Source organism: Peromyscus leucopus, chromosome 15 (genome assembly GCF_004664715.2).
Source record: "Peromyscus leucopus breed LL Stock chromosome 15, UCI_PerLeu_2.1, whole genome shotgun sequence".
In the NCBI taxonomy this organism is placed as follows: domain Eukaryota; kingdom Metazoa; phylum Chordata; class Mammalia; order Rodentia; family Cricetidae; genus Peromyscus; species Peromyscus leucopus.
This window is the reverse complement of record NC_051076.1, coordinates 38,919,188-38,939,089: the sequence shown is the minus strand read 5'-3', so window position 1 is coordinate 38,939,089 and position 19,902 is coordinate 38,919,188. Positions and strand designations below refer to the sequence as shown.

The 19,902-nt window shown below is 39.8% G+C and overlaps 1 protein-coding gene across 2 annotated transcripts in view; it reads right to left on the bottom strand.

Annotated features, from left to right (window-relative positions):
- Hmcn1 (hemicentin 1) overlaps positions 1 to 19,902 on the bottom strand; it is a 442,116-nt gene that overhangs the window by 65,158 nt on the left and 357,056 nt on the right. For both annotated transcript variants that reach the window (XM_028874743.2, XM_037211335.1), the window contains 9 exons: positions 15,257 to 15,453; positions 11,737 to 11,818; positions 10,076 to 10,212; positions 6,951 to 7,092; positions 5,700 to 5,844; positions 5,199 to 5,326; positions 4,721 to 4,877; positions 1,914 to 2,035; positions 1,571 to 1,735 (listed from right to left, as the gene is read on the bottom strand). In XM_028874743.2, coding sequence (XP_028730576.1) covers positions 1,571 to 1,735; positions 1,914 to 2,035; positions 4,721 to 4,877; positions 5,199 to 5,326; positions 5,700 to 5,844; positions 6,951 to 7,092; positions 10,076 to 10,212; positions 11,737 to 11,818; positions 15,257 to 15,453 — 1,275 coding nt within the window. The remainder of the gene's footprint in view (positions 1 to 1,570; positions 1,736 to 1,913; positions 2,036 to 4,720; positions 4,878 to 5,198; positions 5,327 to 5,699; positions 5,845 to 6,950; positions 7,093 to 10,075; positions 10,213 to 11,736; positions 11,819 to 15,256; positions 15,454 to 19,902) is intronic.

The following is a 19,902-nucleotide window of genomic DNA, read 5'->3' as shown; positions in this document are numbered from 1 at the left end:
CACACACTCTGGTTTTTGGCTTTTGTTACTGACTAATTTCACTGTAAGCAAGTCTTTGAGATTCATTCATTTTAGCAAGGGCAATATCGTATCCCTTTTTATACCCAAACAGGTTTCCTGTTTGCAGACAATACCACGTTTGTGTATCTGCTCACCAGCTGATGTGCATCTGAACGGCTTTCCTTTCCAGCTTTTGTGGGTGACTCTGTGAGCATCTCTAATGGAGTCTGTGTGCAGATGGGATGTCACAGACCTTGGACAGAGGCCCTGGATGGAGCTGCTGACTTTATGGCAACTATACCAAAAAAGTTCTACACTGTTTCCTTCCTTCCTTCCTTCCTTCCTTCCTTCCTTCCTTCCTTCCTTCCTTCCTTCCTTCCTTCCTTCCTTCCTTCCTGCCTTCCTGCCTTCCTGCCTTCCTGCCTTCCTGCCTTCCTGCCTTCCTTCCTTTCAAAGTTCTACACTGTTTTCTTTCTTTTCTTTCTTTTCTTTCTTTCTTTCTTTCTTTCTTTCTTTCTTTCTTTCTTTCTTTCTTTCTTTCTTTCTTTCTTTCTTTTTCTTTTTCTTTTTCTCTCTCTTAATTTCTTTTTTATTATTAAGAAATTGTCCATTCATTTTACATACCAACCACAGATTGCCCTCTCTTCCCACCTCCCGCTCCCCAGCCTTCCTCCACAACCCACCCCCCTTTCCCACCTCCTCCAAGGCAAGGTCTCCCATGGGGAGTCAGCAGAGCCTGGTACATTCAGTTGAGGCAGGTCCAAGCCCCTCCCCCTGCACCAAGGCTGTCTACACTTTTCCAGCACAGAACTTGGTGATTACATTGGTGTAGCCACCTTCTGTTTTATGATAGAATTCTAACCAGTCTACGTATCTACCTGAGATAGCCAAAATATTCTGCCTTAAAACCAGAGCTATATGCTGAGAGTTAATGTCCTGTTATTTCCCATATACTAAAAAAACATATAAATTCTCTTAGGACAATGTACACACACTCCTGAAATCTCAGGATGAGTAGATACCCAATCTGTCTCTGGTATATCTGCTTAGGACAAGATCTATTTTCAGTGAAAAGCCCCTATATTTTCATTTAGTTAAATCATTTCCTCTCACTACTATAAATTGTACAAAGAATGGCTATTGCAATTGTCAAAAGTAAATTACAGTATTTAGCACCAAAACTATTTGCTAAGTTATATGAACCTTAAAACAAGAAGTTCATTTTAGTCACATAGTCTCAAGATAGCACAATTCTGTCTTTGTTTTTAAACAAACATTTTAATTGGTCAGTGGAAGAAATGTGATTCTCAGGTAAGGAGAGAACTTGCTAAGTCTGTAGTCTAGTGTACACAGGACCATGCTTATTAGATCAGTTTTAGATATTACACGTTATATTTTGTTTCTAGGCTCTTTAAAAAAAAAAAAAACTACTTCTCCTTCTTACCATAATTGCTTTTTAAGAATAAAGCCCCCCCCCTTTTCATTATGTTGTAACAAAAGGCTGGACGAGGCTGCCCATTGCTAACTACTCCAATCAGTGAGGGTGACCTCACAGAATGTGCTTTGTTACCTGATGACAGAATCCGATAGCCGTCTCCTCTGGGAAGCAGTCTTATGCCATTTTTGGTCCAGTGAATCGAGGGAACCGGAAGTCCGGAAGCAGTGCAGGTCATGACGGCCGGGGCCTCTCTGGTTACCAGGAAATCCGTAGGCTCGTCAGCAATGGCAGGAGGAACTAAAACAGCAAGAAGAGAAAACCACACATCTCCACTCCACCGCTAACACATTCCCGAAGCCACTCTGTCCCTCTTCTTCCCGATGCTCACAGAGTGGGTGTCAGGTAGGTGTAAAAAGGCTGTCTGGCGAAAAGACAGCAGGATCTGTCATTCAATCTACTTTCCAGCCAGTTCTACCTTGGACAGTGAGGTCCACGGTTCTCTTGTCCTCTCCAGCATCACTGGTCACAGTGCACTCGTAACTGGCAGTGTCATCCACGGAGGGGGAAATAATGACAAGGGAACCTGAAGAAAGGAGCCTAGAAGAGAGATTCCAGACGTGAGATTCCACACATCAGCATCCATATGTTCTGCAGACGGTACAGTGAGGCGCCGAGATTAGCTGAGGGAAGGAGTGCCTCCTTCATGTTAAATGGTCACCGTTTGCCTGATGCAAATTTTGCACATCAAAACTTAACTTTATGTGGTAAAGGATCTAAACTTTATGTTAGTGAAAAACAGCTGCCTAAATGCTGAATCTTGCATTTTCTGAATACATGTATCATAATCACCACTGCTTCTCCTAGTGGACAAAATCTATTGACAGTCACTGTTTAATAGCATAGAATGTGCCCTTGGATCCATGTGAAATGCTTCACATAAAGCATCTTAAAATCTATCAGTAACTTGCTGGTAGATATTTGGTTACTTATATGACATGTAAGTAAGTAGAAGTCTATTATTTTACTCTTTTCCCTGCTTTACACACCTCTTCATATGTCATGCTACTTTGGAGATGTACCGTGTGTGTGTGTGTGTGTGTGTGTGTGTGTTGTATGACATATATACTATATATATATATATATACACATGTATATACAAGTGGTATATGTACATAGCATATATGTAATGCATATATTTAACATGTGTAATATATGTATCTCCATGAATCTTTTGGTAATCATTCCTTAATTTATAATAAAAAATAAAAATGAATGTTTGGGAGGCTTAGAATAATTCACACACATCAGACTTAATGTAGGTTTAAGTTAAAGTATCAGTTTTCTTCAAACTGTGCCATACTGGAATAGAAATAGTGTGGCGTGGGGCAGGGGAGATCGCTCAATTGTTAAATCACTTGCTTCCCAGATGTGAGGACCAGAGGTCAGATCCACAGTAATCCACATAAACTTCCAAGTGGACACAGTGGCTCACCTGTAATTCCAAGACTTGGAAGGCAGAGGCAGGGATCCCAGAGTAAGCTGTTTAGCAAGAATAGACAGGGACCCCAGAATGAGCTGTATAGCAAGGATAGATGAGGATCCCAGAATAAGCTGGCTACCAAGAATATATGGGGATCCCAGAGTAAGTTAGCTAGCAAGAACAGACAGGGATCCCAGAGTAAGCTGGCTAGCAAAAATAGTTATAGGTAAATGTGTTTGGTTGTGAGATCCTGAGACAGTGAATAATCTTATTTACTGAGGAGAATTCCTGACATCAGCTCAGGCTTCCATCTGCATACCTGGGACGCCCCCATGTACCCGTATATATGCAAATATAGTATATATGTGTATACATGCACACTTGAAAATGGAGAAAGTAAAAGGAAGTAGGTTTGGTTTAATGGAACTGTATTTTTCATGCTTCCTATGCATTTCCCACACAAGGTAGACTTTTAAACCACTGAGTCTAATGTCAAAAGCTAAAAGGACGAGAAAGACAGAGCTGACCAATGTTCAGTGGAACTATTCTTTGTTTCCTATGTCCTTGTCAATCACAATTACTTCTTGTCGAAGCATCACTGTGACCGCACCTGGTGTTAACATTCTGGCAGATCCTTTGGGGGGATAACTGTTAGCTGAACTGAGGTAAGGGATGTTGCTGCCTTAAACCATCAGAAATTCCCAGTGACTTAACATCTAGTCCTTAATAAACACACACTGCCATATTGTAAGCTCTGGCGGGAAAGTTTGAAGAGTGTAAGAACTGGAGAAGATGCTCTTTGCTAACCACCTATCCAAGCAGCCAAACGTCTACAGTATATTTCAAGGCATTCAACTTGCTTTTCATTTTACAACTAAACATTGGAGTGACTTTCACAGAACAGTTTGTCTTTTATGCAAAAGACATTTATAGCCATTGCCATTGTAAAATTGTAGAGAGTACGAAACAAGCAAGTGTGTAGGGTCAACATGCCTACAGATCCCACCAACAGCCACACAGGGCTTGTGCACAGAAGAGTTGCACCTTTTATTTAAAAAAAAAAAAAAAAGATAGGTTGGAAATCCAATTCCATATAAAGGGAAAAATATTCTACCAACTGGCTACTTCTTCATTCTTTATGTATTTCTTACCCCTATTGATGGGGTTAAAATGTTGGTTATTAAAAATAAATGTTTCTAAATGTTAGGTTGGATTTTTCAATGGAGTTATCTTTACTGCATTATGCTAAGTGAAAGTAGCCAGACACAGAAAAGGTTCAGAAAAGGTTCTGTTTGTTCTCATTATGTATTGAAGATAAAAAGTTGAGGGCAGGCAGTGGCGGTGGTGGCGCACACCTTTAATCCCAGCACTTGGGAGGCAGAGGCAGGTGGATCTCTGTGAGTTTGAGTTCGGGGCCAGCTTGGTCTACCTCCACAGCTAGTTCTAGGACAGCCAAGGCTACACAGAGAAACCTTGTCTCAGAAAAAAAAGCAAACAAAAGAGCTGGGCTAACAGAAGGATGTGGCGGAGGGGGATGCAATGAAGGTGGACAGGAGTGTGGTGCACAGAGGAATGTGTCTGATGGTAATTATCCAAGCATTTCAAAATGGCTGTTAGAAAGGACTTTTAATGTTCTCAACACAGAGAAGTATGCATGTACGGTGTGACAGATCTGCCATATCCTAATCTAATCATTATGTATCATATAAATGTATTGAATTATCATATAGTACCAATAACTACGTACAATTGTGCCACCTGGAAATGAAAAACCATATTTAAAATAAGTGAATTCATCTTACCTGTAGGAATTTTGATTTTGATCCACATTAAGAAGATGCCCATTTTTTCTCCAGTTGATTGATGGTTTTGGTATCCCAGTAGCTTCACAAGCCAGAGTAGTTTGGACATTCACTGTTACTGTTACATTGGTAGGACCAGGAGCTATAGATGGAGGAACTAAAAAACAAAAAACAATAATAAGAGTGAAGCATACCTAGCACATGGCAAAGTATTTCTGATGGCCTGAAATTTGTCATTAGTGACTTGCTATATGACTAAGCCACGGCAGTGTCACAAACTGCACAGCGGTGATATAACCCACAATAAAGAAACAGCATGGGTCTTGTCTTGTTCACAATGCAGAGAAATATGCTTACTTAGCCTTTAAGGTCCAGGTCCTCATGAGCTGACCTAGTTTCAGTTACAATAAACAAACAAAAAACAAAACAAAAACGTTTGACCCAAAGCCTGGATGTTTTTTTGTAAATGTGTATTTACCATGGACTTGTAAATCTATTCGCCGACGGTCTGTTCCAGCCACATTGGTCGCCATACACAAATACCGTCCAGTATCTGTGACATGTGCTGACTGAATTTGAAGGAATCCATTTTTCAAGATGGAGTATCTATGAGAAAGATTAAAGGCACATCCTTCTTAATCAACTCTTTTCAATTATTTACACTATGACTCAGATAACATTAAAGATTTGGTAAAATCTACTGTGAGTCTTCTTCTGTTTCAGGTGACACATATTTACAGTGCCCTTGGAGGAGGGACAGGATGAAGTGGGAAGGTGTGTAGCAGCAGGCCTGTGGTCTTGATGGATTATAATCAAAGGAATTATTCTTATAAAATACTAAATTTTGATTCTCATCTTAGGGTGAAAATATTAATTCTAAATATAATAAGACCAAAATAATGCATTAGAAAAAAATATTTGAAGATTCACATTTCAATTTCTCATGACAGCATTTTTCTTCCCTTTTTAGAACTGTTACCTTGCATGGCTTCCGGCTAGCACAGCCCCATCCTTTCTCCACGTTATCCTTGGGGTTGGCACACCTTCAGCAAAGCATTCCAGTACAATTGATGTATTTAAGAGAGTGACAAGACTCTGGGGACCACCACTGATGCTTGGAGGAACTGAACAAAAAAAAAAAATAAACCAGAAATCTAGTTAAAATAAATAACTCAGCCTTCACTAAGAATCTGGAGATGTAAGGAGAACTTTAAGTGAAGTGATTAGCTTTGTCTACACTAATCTAGGTTAGAATAAATAGAATTAAAGTCTAACTCTTGAAGTCTTTCTCAAGACATCCTGCATTTGAAAATACAGAATAAATGGGGAGAATTTAAATCCCTGACTTAAATCCCTGTGGGAGAGGCGTGAGTAAAATCCAGCTTTGGTCTGATGCAAATTAAAGTTGATATTTCTTATTTCTCTTTAGCCAAATAATGGTCAAAGAATGTTAATGCTGGAACAGCTTCCCTTTAAATAAAGAACAGAAAGTGGGCTGTTTTAATGAAAAGCACATCTGTGGTTAATCATGCGAGTCCCAGAACAGGCATTTTATTAATCATAGAGTTCATGTGGGAATACAAAGCCTGAACTTTAATTTTAGTATTAGAGATATTAGTTGTGTGGGTCATCCAGTATGTTGTAAAATTTCTTGTGTTAAAATCCAAAGGGATTGTTATGGAGGGAAATCTACATATCTTCCTAAATATTGGCAAGTTTTGGCACCTAGATACGCATATTTAAGAAAATTACAGTAGTATGACAGTGTTTAAGGAAACTGTAACACTGTGCATATGTACAGTATGCTATCAAGCCACCACCAATAAAGGCAAACTAAGTGATGGACCATTTGTCAGATACAGATGTAGTGTGATGGTTTCCTCTCAGCTGGATGGTGCCGACCATCTGGATCTGCTAGTCATTCTGTGTGTGCCTGTGTTTGTATGCATGTGGTGTGTGTGTGTGTGTGTGTGTGTGTGTGTGTGTATGTGTGTGTACCTGTGTGAGTGTGCCTGTGTATGTGTGTGTGTGTATGATGTTGTATTATACATCTAGATCTACATTTACATTTAGTTGAATTAATTTGCAATGCAGATCTAATATCAGTCCAACTGGGTGCTCTTTCCAAGTAAATAGCACGTCCAAGGATTCATTTAATAAGCTCCAGAAAAACATATCTTCTAATATGGTTGGTGAAATAATCAAATTGTGAAACAGTAATTTTTCTTACCATTTACAGTGAGGATAAATTCTCTTGTAGTCTTTCCTGCAATGTTGCTGGCCACGCAGGTATAATTGGCTGTGTCTCCCAGATCTGCATTATTAATTTGCAAGTATCTCCCTCCAGACAGGATTCTTACCCGAGGTGTTGCCTAAATTCAGAAAGTAAAACCTATCATCAAAAGGTCAGTAAAATACAATAAAATATTATTTTATTTAAAGTTTTTTTTGTCTGTATATGTGTGTGTTTGTGTGTGTGTATATGTATTTGCTTATATAAAGGGGTATATGCACTATGTGCATGTGTGTGAGGGTGTTTGTGGGGGCTTGGAGGGATTACTGGATCTCTGGAGCTTGAGATACAGGTGATCATGAGGCACCCAGCATAGGTCTTAGGAGCTGAACTCAGGTCTTTTGAGAGAACAGCAAGCACTCTCCAAACACAAGTAATATTTTATAATAGCAAAATGAACAAGAATGAGCCACAGACTTGCCATCTGACAAGTTTTGTTCATGTAATAACTAATGTCCCTTTCATGGTTTCAGTGATTTGGGGTAAATCAAGGGTACAGTGCTTCCAATTCCATTAAACAAGCAAGGCAGGTTGGATGATTCAAATCAAGCCTTTCTCAGTTCTCTTTATGCCTTTTTCTTGAAGCCAGTAACTACCAGAATAGGATAAACAAAGCCTTCAAAGTCAGCTTTCTTTTGGCTGCAAATGGCTGGTGAGAATCCTGAGCTGATGCTCTGTTGGTGGTAGGCATCACCTAAGTGTAGGGAGCTGTAGAGAATCTTTGACTGCTCCCTAGGTATCTGGTCCCAGAGACCTGGAGGTGAGGATATTATAGATGTCAGCCACTCCTGAGCCTGAATTCTAACCAGGGAAATTCAGTTACAGCTCCATCCTGCAGACATGGTAGACCAGTTCTTCTGAGCCCTTGATGGTTTCTAGCCTTTTAGTTAAACAAAGAGCTGAGAGTTTAATTTGGACTTTAATTTACAGGCTTTGAGAGATACAACCATGTGTCAGTTTCCAGAGGGTCATGAGTCAAAATGTCTGTGTTTTCAGCCAAATCAACTACTGAGCAAAGACTAGAATGGGAAGGCAGTTGATTGAGGGCCCCTGTGCCTGCCTGTGCAGTTGAGACTAACTATTAACTGACTACTTAGCAAAGACCCCTCAACTGTTTTGCCGTTTTATAGAGCAAAGGACATGGTCAACAAGACAAAGCGACAGCCTACAGAATGGGAAAAGATCTTCACCAACCCCACATTTGACAAAGGGCTGATATCCAGAATTTATAAAGAACTCAAGAAATTAGACATCAAAAATGCCCAACAGTCCAATTAAGAAATGGGCTATAGAGCTAAACAGAGAATTCTAAACAGAGAAAGCTCAAATGTCTGAAAGACTTTTAAGGAATTGCTCAACATCCCTAATCATCAGGGAAATGCAAATCAAAATGACTCTAAGATACCACCTTACACCCGCCAGAATGGCTAAGATCAAAAACATTGAAGACAGCTTATGTTGAAGAGGATGTGGAGCAAGGGGAACTCTCATCCACTGTTGGTGGGAATGTAAGATTGTACAGCCATTTTGGAAATCAATATGGTGCTTTCTTAGAAAATTGAGAATCAGTCTCCCCCAAGACCCAGCTATACCACTCTTGGGCATATACCCAAGGAATGCTCAATCATACCACAAGAGCACATGCTCAGCTATATTCATAGCAGCATTGTTTGTAATAGCCAGAACCTGGAAACAAACTAGATGCCCTTCAATTGAAGAATGGATAATGGAAATAATAATAAATAAAATGTGGTACATATACACAATGGAATACTACTCAGCAGAGAAAAACAATGACATCATGAGGTTTGCAGGCAAACAGATGGATCTAGAAAAAAAATCTTCCTGATTGAGGTAACCCAGACTCAGAAAGACAAACATGGTATGTACTCACTCATAGGAGGGTACTAGATGTAAAACAAAGCATGAATAGACTGCTACTCAAACTCCAGAGAGGCTACCTAGAAAACAGGACCCCAAGAAAGACACAGGGATTGCCCAATGACAGAGAAATGGATGAGATCTACATGAGCAAACTGGACTTGAGTGGGGGATAATGAAGAGCAAGGGTCAAGGGAAACAGAGCTTAGGGAGCAGGAGATCCCAGCTGGATCAAGAACAGAGAGGGAGAACAAGAAATAAGAGACCATGATAAATGAAGATCCCATGGGAATAGGAAGAAGCAAAGTGCTAGAGAGGTCCCCAGAAATCCACAAAAATACCCCCACAATAGACAGCTGGCAATGGTTGAAAGAAAGCCCGAAGTGACCTACTCTGGTGATCAGATGGCCAAACACCCTAACTGTCATGATAGAAATCTCATCCAATGACTGATGGAAGTGGTTGCAGAGATCCACAGTCAGGCCCCAGGTGGAGCTCCAGGAATCCAATCGGCGAGAAAGAGGAGGGATTGTATGAGCAAGAATTGTTGAGACCAAGGTTGGAAAACGCACAGGGACAAATAGCCAAACTAGTGAAAACACATGAACTATGAACCAATAGCTGAGGGGCTCCCAACTGGATCAGGCCCTCTGGATAAGTGAGAGAGTTGATCAGATTGAACTGTTTGGGAGGCATCCGGGCAGTGGGACTGGGACCTGTCCTCAGTGCATGAGCTGGCTGTTTGAAACCTGGGGCTTATGCAGGGACACTTTGCTCGGCATGGGAGGAGGGGACTGGACCTGCCTGGACTGAATCTACCAGGTTGAGCTGAATCCCCAAGGGAGTCTTTGCCCTAGAGGAGATGGGAATGGGGGGTGGGGTGGGGGGAGGGTGGGGTGGGTGGGTGGGAGTAGGGAGGACAGGGGAATCGTGGCTGATATATAAAATTAAATCCAATTATAAAATAAAAATGAATCTGTGGCCGGGCAGTGGTGGCACATGCCTTTAATCCAGCACTTGGGAGGCAGAGGCAGGCGGATCTCTGTGAGTTCGAGGCCAGCCTGGTCTCCAAAGTGAGTTCCAGGAAAGGCACAAAGCTACACAGAGAAACCCTGTCTCGAAAAAACAAAACAAAACAAAACAAAACAAAAAATGAATCTGTGGAGTCAAGCAGAAGTTACCTGTAACCGCTCCCCATTTCTGAGCCACATGACCACAGGCGGAGGCACTGCATCCGATTTGCATTCCAGTGTCACCTGTCTGTTCCTTAACACAGTGAAGTCCTGGGACTCATCCATTCCAGCAATATTAGGAGGCACTAAGCGTGGGAACACAAGATCAAGTGCATTTGATAAACTGGATGTAAACATCTATCAGTGTCCAACAACAGTTAGCTTTCCTATATGATAAAAGGCAGGAACTTCAATTGTTAGTTATTCAATTTATAGTTTAGAGAGTTAACAAACTGGATCTTTATTATCTACCACTTTTATCAATTAAATAATGAAATATTTTAATAATTAATTTAATCATTAAATAATGCAACCTTTCCAACGATGACACGGATAATGAGATAAGCACATTATTACCACCATTTGACAAGTGATAAGGAAATGGACTGACATAGGCATCCTCAGTCAACATCTACACTGGGCAATACTTTCCCCTGAGTATCAAAAATGACCAAATCAGGAACTGTCCATGACAAAACAAAGCAATGCATCCTTTTTTATTGATTTATACAGATATATTTCTTAGTCAATCACATTTTGGATTTACTTAGGTAGGTCTAAGTTTTGAGTAGGGATACCAGGAATACTTCAATTCCAGATAATCTGCATGCCTATACATTTAAGCTCTGAAAATTAAGTATCTGTTTAGTTTTCAAACACTCCTTCCCATGAAGGATGATTTAAATTTATACATAAAAGTCATATTCAAAAGGATCTCATTAATACAAACTTTCTGAAAGTAATAAGGCAGTGATTTCCAAAATTCTTAAAAGTGTATATGTGCACATGCATGCATGGGTAAACAAGTAAGTGTATTACAGAAAACTTCCAAGTATACATAAAAAGGCAGGAACTGCCTAAATATCCACCAACAGGGAGTCAGATGTAGGGCAACATGCAATCCTAAAAATGATGCTATAAAATTAACATAAGAATGTTCGCTTGGCAGTGGCGGCGCACACCTTTAATCCCAGCACTCAGGAGGCAGAGGCAGGTGGATCTCTGTGAGTTCGAGGCCAGCCTGGGCTACCAAGTGAGTTCCAGGAAAGGCACAAAGCTACACAGAGAAACCCTGTCTCGAAAAACGAAAAAAAAAAAGAATGTTCATCACACCATTGAGACATAAAGCAAATTAAATTTTGTGTACTCTACTGTCGCTTTCTTTTTTGATATTTTGAATCTTTCCATGTTTCCTAGCCAGCTGCAAACTCTAGGTTTAAGCAATCTTTCCACTCAACTTCCCTAGACGCTGAGATGACAGGTGGATGCTATTATGTCTAGATTTGATCACATTTTTGCAATAAAATGTTCACATGAAAAACACTTGTGTGGTAAGACTAAGGGTTATTTTTATGCTCTTCCCTATTGTAATTCTTATTCTTTTATTTTTAAATAAACAAATTTGAGTTGTTTGTGTAAAATCAAGACAAATAACAGAAAACATCACTGAACTGCATCCCAAAGAACACATAAGTTATGAACAATAAAATTTATAAAATACATATTTCTCAATGTATAGACATATGATGTGCTGTGAAATAGCCGGATCTTCTCTAATATAGTTTCTAAGTAGGTTTGTGTGTGGATTAAACATAAATCACAAAATTTACCGTGTACTCTCACTAAATATTCTTTATCATCATCCCCTGCAGGACTGGATGCCAGACACGTGTATCTTCCTGTATCCTCCACCTGCAAAACCCAAACAAATACATTACAGAGTGTTAACATGCTAGTGTTGGTGATGGAAATAAAAATTCACTAGAACTAGTATGATTACCAATAAAGGCAAAATAACACAAGGAAGTGCAACAGATAAAACCAACGTTATCATTATGGTTAGTGCTTTGATAGTGCATATTGGCTGACATCTCTGTTATGCATACAGCTATGTTTAAGGAATTTTGGAAACTGATACAAGAATATCAAAAAGGCATATATAAGTATATAGAAACATATGCCTATGTATGCTTATAAACCATCTATGCCAAATATGGTAGATCAGATGCTCAATATTAAATTTGAGGAAATATACATGTACAGGTTCAATTTGCAGACGATAAATTTCAATTATTCTCTTCTGGAAGGAAATGTAGTATATTTATAAAAGCATCTGATAAAATAAAATAAAAACAAAACACAAGATAACTAAACCAAACAATTTAACACCACATCTTGACTCTGTCATTGAGATGCATGCTGGTAGACTAGTTTGACAACAGGATCTACTTGGCCTAAACCTGAACCGACTACTAAAAAATCCTCACGAATGTTTTATATTGGAAGTTGGTTTACATCTGTATGCATGGACACCACATCTGGAGATATTATTCTGGCAAACAGGTGACCTTACTATTAACAAAAGCGTATTTTATAAATATAAGGAAAGCCCTAGCCATCTCACTTATTTTACAACCTAAACATTCTCAGAATATTGGCATATTAAAAATTCTTATATTCAAAATTGACTTTATAGGTTGTGAAAAAGGTTTTTGTTAGGTTGCACACATTCCTTTGGAAAAAATTTAAGACTAGAGTGTTTGAAAAAAAATGGTTAAAATATTTTAGATAAACATTCACATATGCCTTTGATTAAGAATTAGGAAATGGAGGTCTAAGGGAGATAACGCCATGTGGAAGAGCACAGCCATGACAACATGAGGACCTGAGTTCATATCCCAGCAGCTATTTAAAGAGGCACAAGTGGCTGCATGTGCTGTTACCTCGGCACTGGGGAGCTGAGCTATGGAGGATCCTGAGAGTTCTCTGGTCAGCTATCCTAGCTGAAAAGGCAAGCTCACAGCTCAGTAACAGACACATCTCAAGCCAATAACGTGGACAGTGACAGAAAAGCACACCAAACATCTGACATGGGCCTCCACATGCTCTACACACTCCCATGCATGTGTTAGACACAGAGAGGCACATTGCACACACACACACACACACACACACACACACACACACACACAGAGATCATTTTCTAGAGAACCACATTTCATTTTTCTCATCATCTCTTTAAAACCTTTAATTCTTCTCTGTCAACTCTTGTTCATTCCAGATGGATAAAATTCTTTTCACTTGTCTCCAGTTTGCCAAACTTGAAACATTATTGGGGGCTACTCAAACAACACTTCCACCAGGAACTATTTCCTAACAACTTGTTTCTTTCTGTATACCCAGAGTCATTATTTATGGCTAGAGGTTGAAGTGTGCTCTGCTGATAATAGGCCTGAAATATGATAAGTAGATACACTGGAGAGTTGTTGACATGTGCTATGCTTCAGGAGAAGAAAGTGTCATGACAAAGCTGGACAAATGTGTTTGATTATAGGATGGACATCTCACGCCTTGCAGCAAGCCACAGACTTAGTTTTTGATGGAAGGTAATTCAGGAAACTAACGTCTATACCACTCAATTCAGAATTTGCAAAACAGCCATTATGTGCTAGGCATAATGATATACAGCCAAGGAGTCCATCAAAAGACAAAATTCAGAATTATAATGTAGGAAATGCTGTGAGAGCTGTGCACAAAATGCCAACAAAACAACAGGAATAGCAGGAACAGGGGCAAGCCTGAGACTTGGTCACGTTTCATTTCCCATCTCAATGCTGTTTCCAGTGGCTTGTTTGTTTCTCATCTAGTGGCATCTTGCATGAAATTTTATTTCCTTGAGGCGGGGGGGGGGGGGGGAAGTTCTTGAAGGGTTTTGATTCAGTGCATGGTTTGAAGGTTTAATCTGCCCTTTTTGGGTTCCTGCTATGTTCGGAATGAAAGGAGAAGAAGGTATATCTCCATGACACTAATGCTAAGCTGTGCTAAGGTCTACTGGCTCCATTACTCACTATGGTGAGTTGCTGTGCCTCTTTCAAGATTATGTGCTGGAAATAAAGATTCTGCACCCCCACCAGAATGGTCAGAAGTGTGAAGAGTATGACAGGGCCCCAAGCCTAACATAATACCAGCAGAGTGGAAAACACATCTTTATTTCTCTCTTCATCCAGTTTTCTTCCCCTCATCTTGTTTTCAAAGTAAACAACAACAACAACAAAAAAAAACAGGTAAATAATTTGTTATTTTACGTCACACAGAATGATGATTATAACAGTAGCAAAAATTCTAATTATTTTACCTAATTTTTGTTGTTATGTAATGTATTTCTATGGCACCAACACAAATATATTATGCCCCATTATCTTTTGGATTCCTCAGAATATGCAACTGATGTTATTTATGATGATGATGATGATTATTGTTACTATCATTATTATTTTCATTGTTACTTTATCTGAAATTTACAAATGAAGGCATTAGGGCTCGGATGAACAATCTTTGTAATATAAAGTTTGCCTTTATTATTAACATGAAAAATATTTACAATATACTCTAGACTTATTTTTAACATGTTGATATTTCTGATCAGTTTCTTTAAACGTAAGCCAGAAGAACCATTTTATTTTACTGAAAGATCACCACTTAAAACACTCTTTCTTTGACTTCCATGTTGGCTAGTTCATTTGGGGATCCAAAGTGCTCCCTGCGCTGGCTCTTTGGAGCCTATTACCTATGATGGGATGCTTTGCTGAGCCTTGATGCAGAGGGGAGGGGCTGGGTCCTGCCCAACTGAATGTACCAGGCTTTGCTGACTCTCCATGGGAGGCCTTACCCTTCAGAGGAGGGGATGGGGGTGAGGGGATGGGGGAGGCAGGGGGAGCAGGATGAGGGATGAGACGAGGGAATCTGTAGTTGGTATGTAAAATAAATAAAAATGTCTTAAAATAAAAAAGTGTTTTCTGAGATCTCACATATTACATGTTGGAATGCTTTCTGCTGATTAGTAAGGAACTACATAGAAAAAGGTAAGAGGTTAACACATGGAGGTTTGAAAACATGCTCAAGTTAATGAGAAGGTATCTTGTTGTCTTCAAAAGGTTATATTAGAGTCTTCTTCTTCCTCCTACTCATTTACCCAGTCATGGATATTATAGAGGCCATCCACCCTTGGCAAAGCTGTGGAGATCAGTGATGTATTCAGCGGCATAGGCGCAATTATTCAATAGTCATCATACACACTAGGGAATAAGAAGGTAGAGCGGATAAAATAATTATATGAATGGTGACATTTACCTGAGCACTGGATATTCGAAGGATGGCCCCTCCGTCAAGAATCTGTACTTGATCTGTCTGTAGAAAAGGCCGGCCATCTTTCATCCAGGAGACTTTAGGAGCAGGGATTCCAGAAGCTATGCAGGACAGCTCAAGTGGATTATTCACAACTGCTGATACCTCTCCAGGTCCTTCAGATCCATTGATGTGAGGTGGTTCTAATGACATAGGATCAGACAACGGAAAAAGACACTTGTTGTTTGACAAAGTATTCCTGATTTTAAAAGCTCCAAAAGAAAATTCAACTCAAATTTACATGCCTATGGCATACATCAATTGGAATATAGAAACTAAAATGATCCTTCCTAGATGGTCTTAGTTCTTCTTGCTGGCAAGATTCCAAAAGACTGGGACTGGGAAGAGTGATTTCTGCATGGAACATATTTGTTATGTCTAGGCAGGAGTAGCTTTCTCTTTTACAATTTATACTTCTACAATTACCTTCTTCCAGAGAAAGTTAAAGAGTCTAAACACTGGGAAGACACAGTAAGGGTCCTTGGCTTAACTGCTCCCAAATTTAATCCTTTAAAAACAGACTTTTCTTACAATGACCACTCCAGTTTTCAGTGAAAATTTCCGTAGTTAGAGCTTTAGGCTTTTGGGTTCAGAAGGCAGTCAAAACAGATGTTGGACAGCTCCGAGGGCGAGCTGAGGGGTTTTTGTCTTTATTTTTGTTTTAAATCAGGCACACAGTTTGGACTCTGACTCATACATAACATAGGACCTGATGTCAGACTGATTTGAACTGAGCACCAATAGTTGTTAGCTCAGTAGAACTGGACAAACCTTCAAATGGAGGACAGGCATCATAAGATACCTTAGAGCATCATAAAGATTCAGTGAGACCCTCCATGTTTTTGTTTTTAACTTATGCATGTTTTATTTTAAATTAATTGCTTTAAAAAGATGCGAGCACTACTCTCTCTTTTGTAACATCTTACATTTTGTTGAAATTTCCTTTTTAAATGTTTGTTAGCCCTCATTTCCCTATCTAGAATAAGAGAACACAGCAAATCTATTCCTTTTTGACTCCAGTTAGAGAGTCTGTATGTCTTAATCATGATCCCAGAAGTTTTCCTTTTGCACTTCAACCCACCTGACACAGGACTGTCAATATATATTTTACATTCATTGTGACACTGATCTATGTTTTCCTGATTAAAAGGTTACAATGGCTCCATGTAGCTAACTGAATTAAATGAAAGTCAGTTTCTAAAGCTTGTAAAATTATCTCTACCTTAACATACTTCTGTGAGACCTGAACTTCAAATTAGGTTACTTCTCTCCATCAACGGGTCCTGTCATCTGACGCTTCTCAGTCACCACCACCCTCTACCTGAGCTTGCTGAGGTATCTATCATCAAGGTTCAGTGAGTGACATGAAGCTTCCCTGTAAAAACCAAATCCTGGTTTGTAAACTCTCCACTCTTTTTCTGTTCCATAATACGGAAAATACCTGTAAGAGGCAAAAGCACTAATTTGGCTCTCTAGTTGACTAAAATCAATTCTTCATTATTTATTCTAATTTATTACTTGCTATAGGCCAGTCATATAGATAAAAAGATTCATTAGCCATCTCTTCCTGTTGAAAACGTTGTGGTCACCAGGTTAGGGCAACACCAACAGCAGCATGGTTCCGACTGCTTCAAACTCTACTCTGCAGATGTTACATGTGTTAGGCGAAGGCCAACTATTTTACTTTGTACTTGCCCCATGTGTCTTATACTCAGGAAAGAGTGGGAATTGTCTCCACTCTGACTACTCAAGAATTTGTATTTCCTGTCTAAGTCCCAATTTTTGAGCCCTAAAACAATAAATACTATCATCAGCTAAACAGCCCCATGTCTACATTTTACATAAACACTCCAGATTTAGCTGGCATTCAGACAGCTGTTTTGGTTCCTTTCCCAGTATTCCTTGCACTTGTGTGATGGGTCTACTAATCATTTAGTCACACAGCTGGAAACTGAGACTCACCCTTGATACAGTCACATCATCAATGCCACATATGAAACCCACAACCAAGTTAACATAATCTGCAATTATTCCAGAAGAAATGTAATTTCTCTTATTTCCATCACTATAATCTGAGCTACAATACTGCTTATGGTAGCTGGTGCATCTTCCTTTCTGTTTGTAGGTACCTCCCTCTCCCCCTCCTCCTCATTATTATTATTCTTACCATTACTATTATCATTGTAAAACCATGTCTTAACTGCCATGTGCATCTCTTGTGACTTTGGTTTTTAATATAACATCCTAAATTTATTCTTTGAGAGTTTCTTACATGTATACAGTGTATTTTGACTGCTATTGATCCCCCTTTTTTGCAGATCCTCCTGGACCCCCTCACATCTTCCTTCTAACTTCATTCTTGTTCTTTTATTTATATATAATCCACTGAGTCCAATTAGTGCTACCCATGCAAGTATAGGTGTGGGACCATGCACTGGGGCATGATAAATCTATCAGTGGCCACAACTCTAAAGAAAACTTTCATTTCCCTAGCAGTCATCAACTAACTGTTCATAGCTCCTCCATTAGGGGTGGAAGTTCGTATGATTTTTCTTCTCCCCATGCCAGAATGTTGACTGACATTCTCTTGTGCAGGTCTTGTGCAGGCAACCACAGCTGCCACCAGTTTGAAATGGCCCAGAAGCCACCATCTTGTCCCAGTTCTCCATAACCCCTAGCTTTTATAATCTTCTAACAACTTTCTCATGATTCTAACAGATGTCCCATTTATCTACCAAGCATGATTTCACTATTAATTGCTTTTTAAGTGGCCCCAATTTTGTTAGGGTTAGTAAAGTGGTAAATATTATAAGTCATTTGGTGGATATTAGATGGAATGATATGTGTAGCACTGTTGACCGGTGAGGTTTAAGTGCTTTTCATGGAGCTTCTAAGAAAGTCTATGAAGACACAGCTCCTTGTAGATTATCTTCCTATTTGTCCTGCTCTACTCAGTGCTGAGCTCTACTGGAGGTGAGGAGACATTGTAAGGTCACAGATTGACCATGATGTGACAATCAGGAGAAGGGCAAACATCTCAACTGCCCACCCAGTACAACAATGGCTACCCCCCCAGACATCTCACTTAGTGAGAAAAGCCCCTGTTCACAGGCCTGAGGGTGCCACTCAGTGACAGTGCTTGCCTAACATGCTCAGTGCCCTGGGTTCGCCTGTGCATCACAAAAACGAGTTCAGATCTTATTCGAACCCAAGACAAATCTCAAGCTAGGAAATATTAGAATCACATTTAGTTTTGAAAAACCATACTGTGACAGGAGGAAGAATGAAGTCAGGAAGCCTGACAATGACAAACCTGGTCTGGCATGTGTCACCATGTCCACACTGCTCTTTATAGCCAACACCACACAGTTCCTAATAACACACTGTTCTCAGAATCCATTGACTTAATCTGTTCTTGACTCTTGACACCCAGATTGCTCTTTTCAAGTGGAAGATTTATTTATGTTATTGTATTTGCTACAACTTGTAATGATTTCTCATTTCTAGAAGATAAAACTGGAGCTCTCTTTCAGGATTTACATAGACATTTGAGTTTTATTTAACTTATCTAAAGTTTGTGGAGTTTTTACAAACACATGATGCATTTTGATTAGAGAAACCCCCATTCCCTCACTCTGATTTCTTTCACACCCTCCCCTGCACCTTAACTCTCAATTTCTCGTGTTCTGCTTTCAGAGCCGCTGAGTCCACTTGGTGTCTGCCTGTAAGTGCACTGGTTAAATGCAATCTACTGCTTGCATGGGTAGCCTTTCAGGCATCGCATCCCTGAGGAAAACTGACTTTCTTTTCTCCATCAGCCTTCAGTTGCCAATAGCTCCTCAGCTAGGAGCTGGAACTTCATGAGTCTCTTCTATCCGTGCTGGGATTTTTCTCATGCACATGGTTACAGACTCTGCAAACTCATGTATGCAATGACCTTGATATGTCCATCAAATACTGTTTTTTTTGTTTTTTTTTTTTTTTTTAGATGTCCACCGCTTCTGTCTCTCACATTCTGTCTGACCCTTCTCTGTGACAATCCTTGAGGCTTTGGGGAGTGGATGTGACAGAGTTGTCTCATTGAGACCTGATAACTCCAAGGTCTACTATTTTCTGCATGTTTAGTAGTTGTGGGTCTCTGTATTAATCACTTTCTACTGCAAAAATAAGCTCCTCTGATGAGGGTTGAGAGATGCACTATTGTGAAAAATTCCTAATTGGCCTTGATATCCTGGGTCCTGCTAAACTCATAGCCTCACAGTGTTTGATGTCCTCTCTTGCTTTCAGTGTTCTAGCCACAGTGTTCTTTTTCAAAACCTCCAATAGATCCTGACACCTCCCACCACATGCAGAGAGTTGAGTGCAGCAGTCCCCCAAGTGGAGATGTTTGCAAGCTGAGAAGTGGCACTGCTCCACTTGAGGAGCTTTGCAGAGCTGAATGGAACTGGTTTTCAGCAGACACTGATGCTTCTCATCTTTATCATCTCATCATAATGCTTCCGTTTCACAGAAGCGTTATCCTGTAAACCCTTTGTCCTGGAGGGCAAGCATCCTTGCTGTTCCCACCTTTATTTGCTGCAGCGATGTTTCTG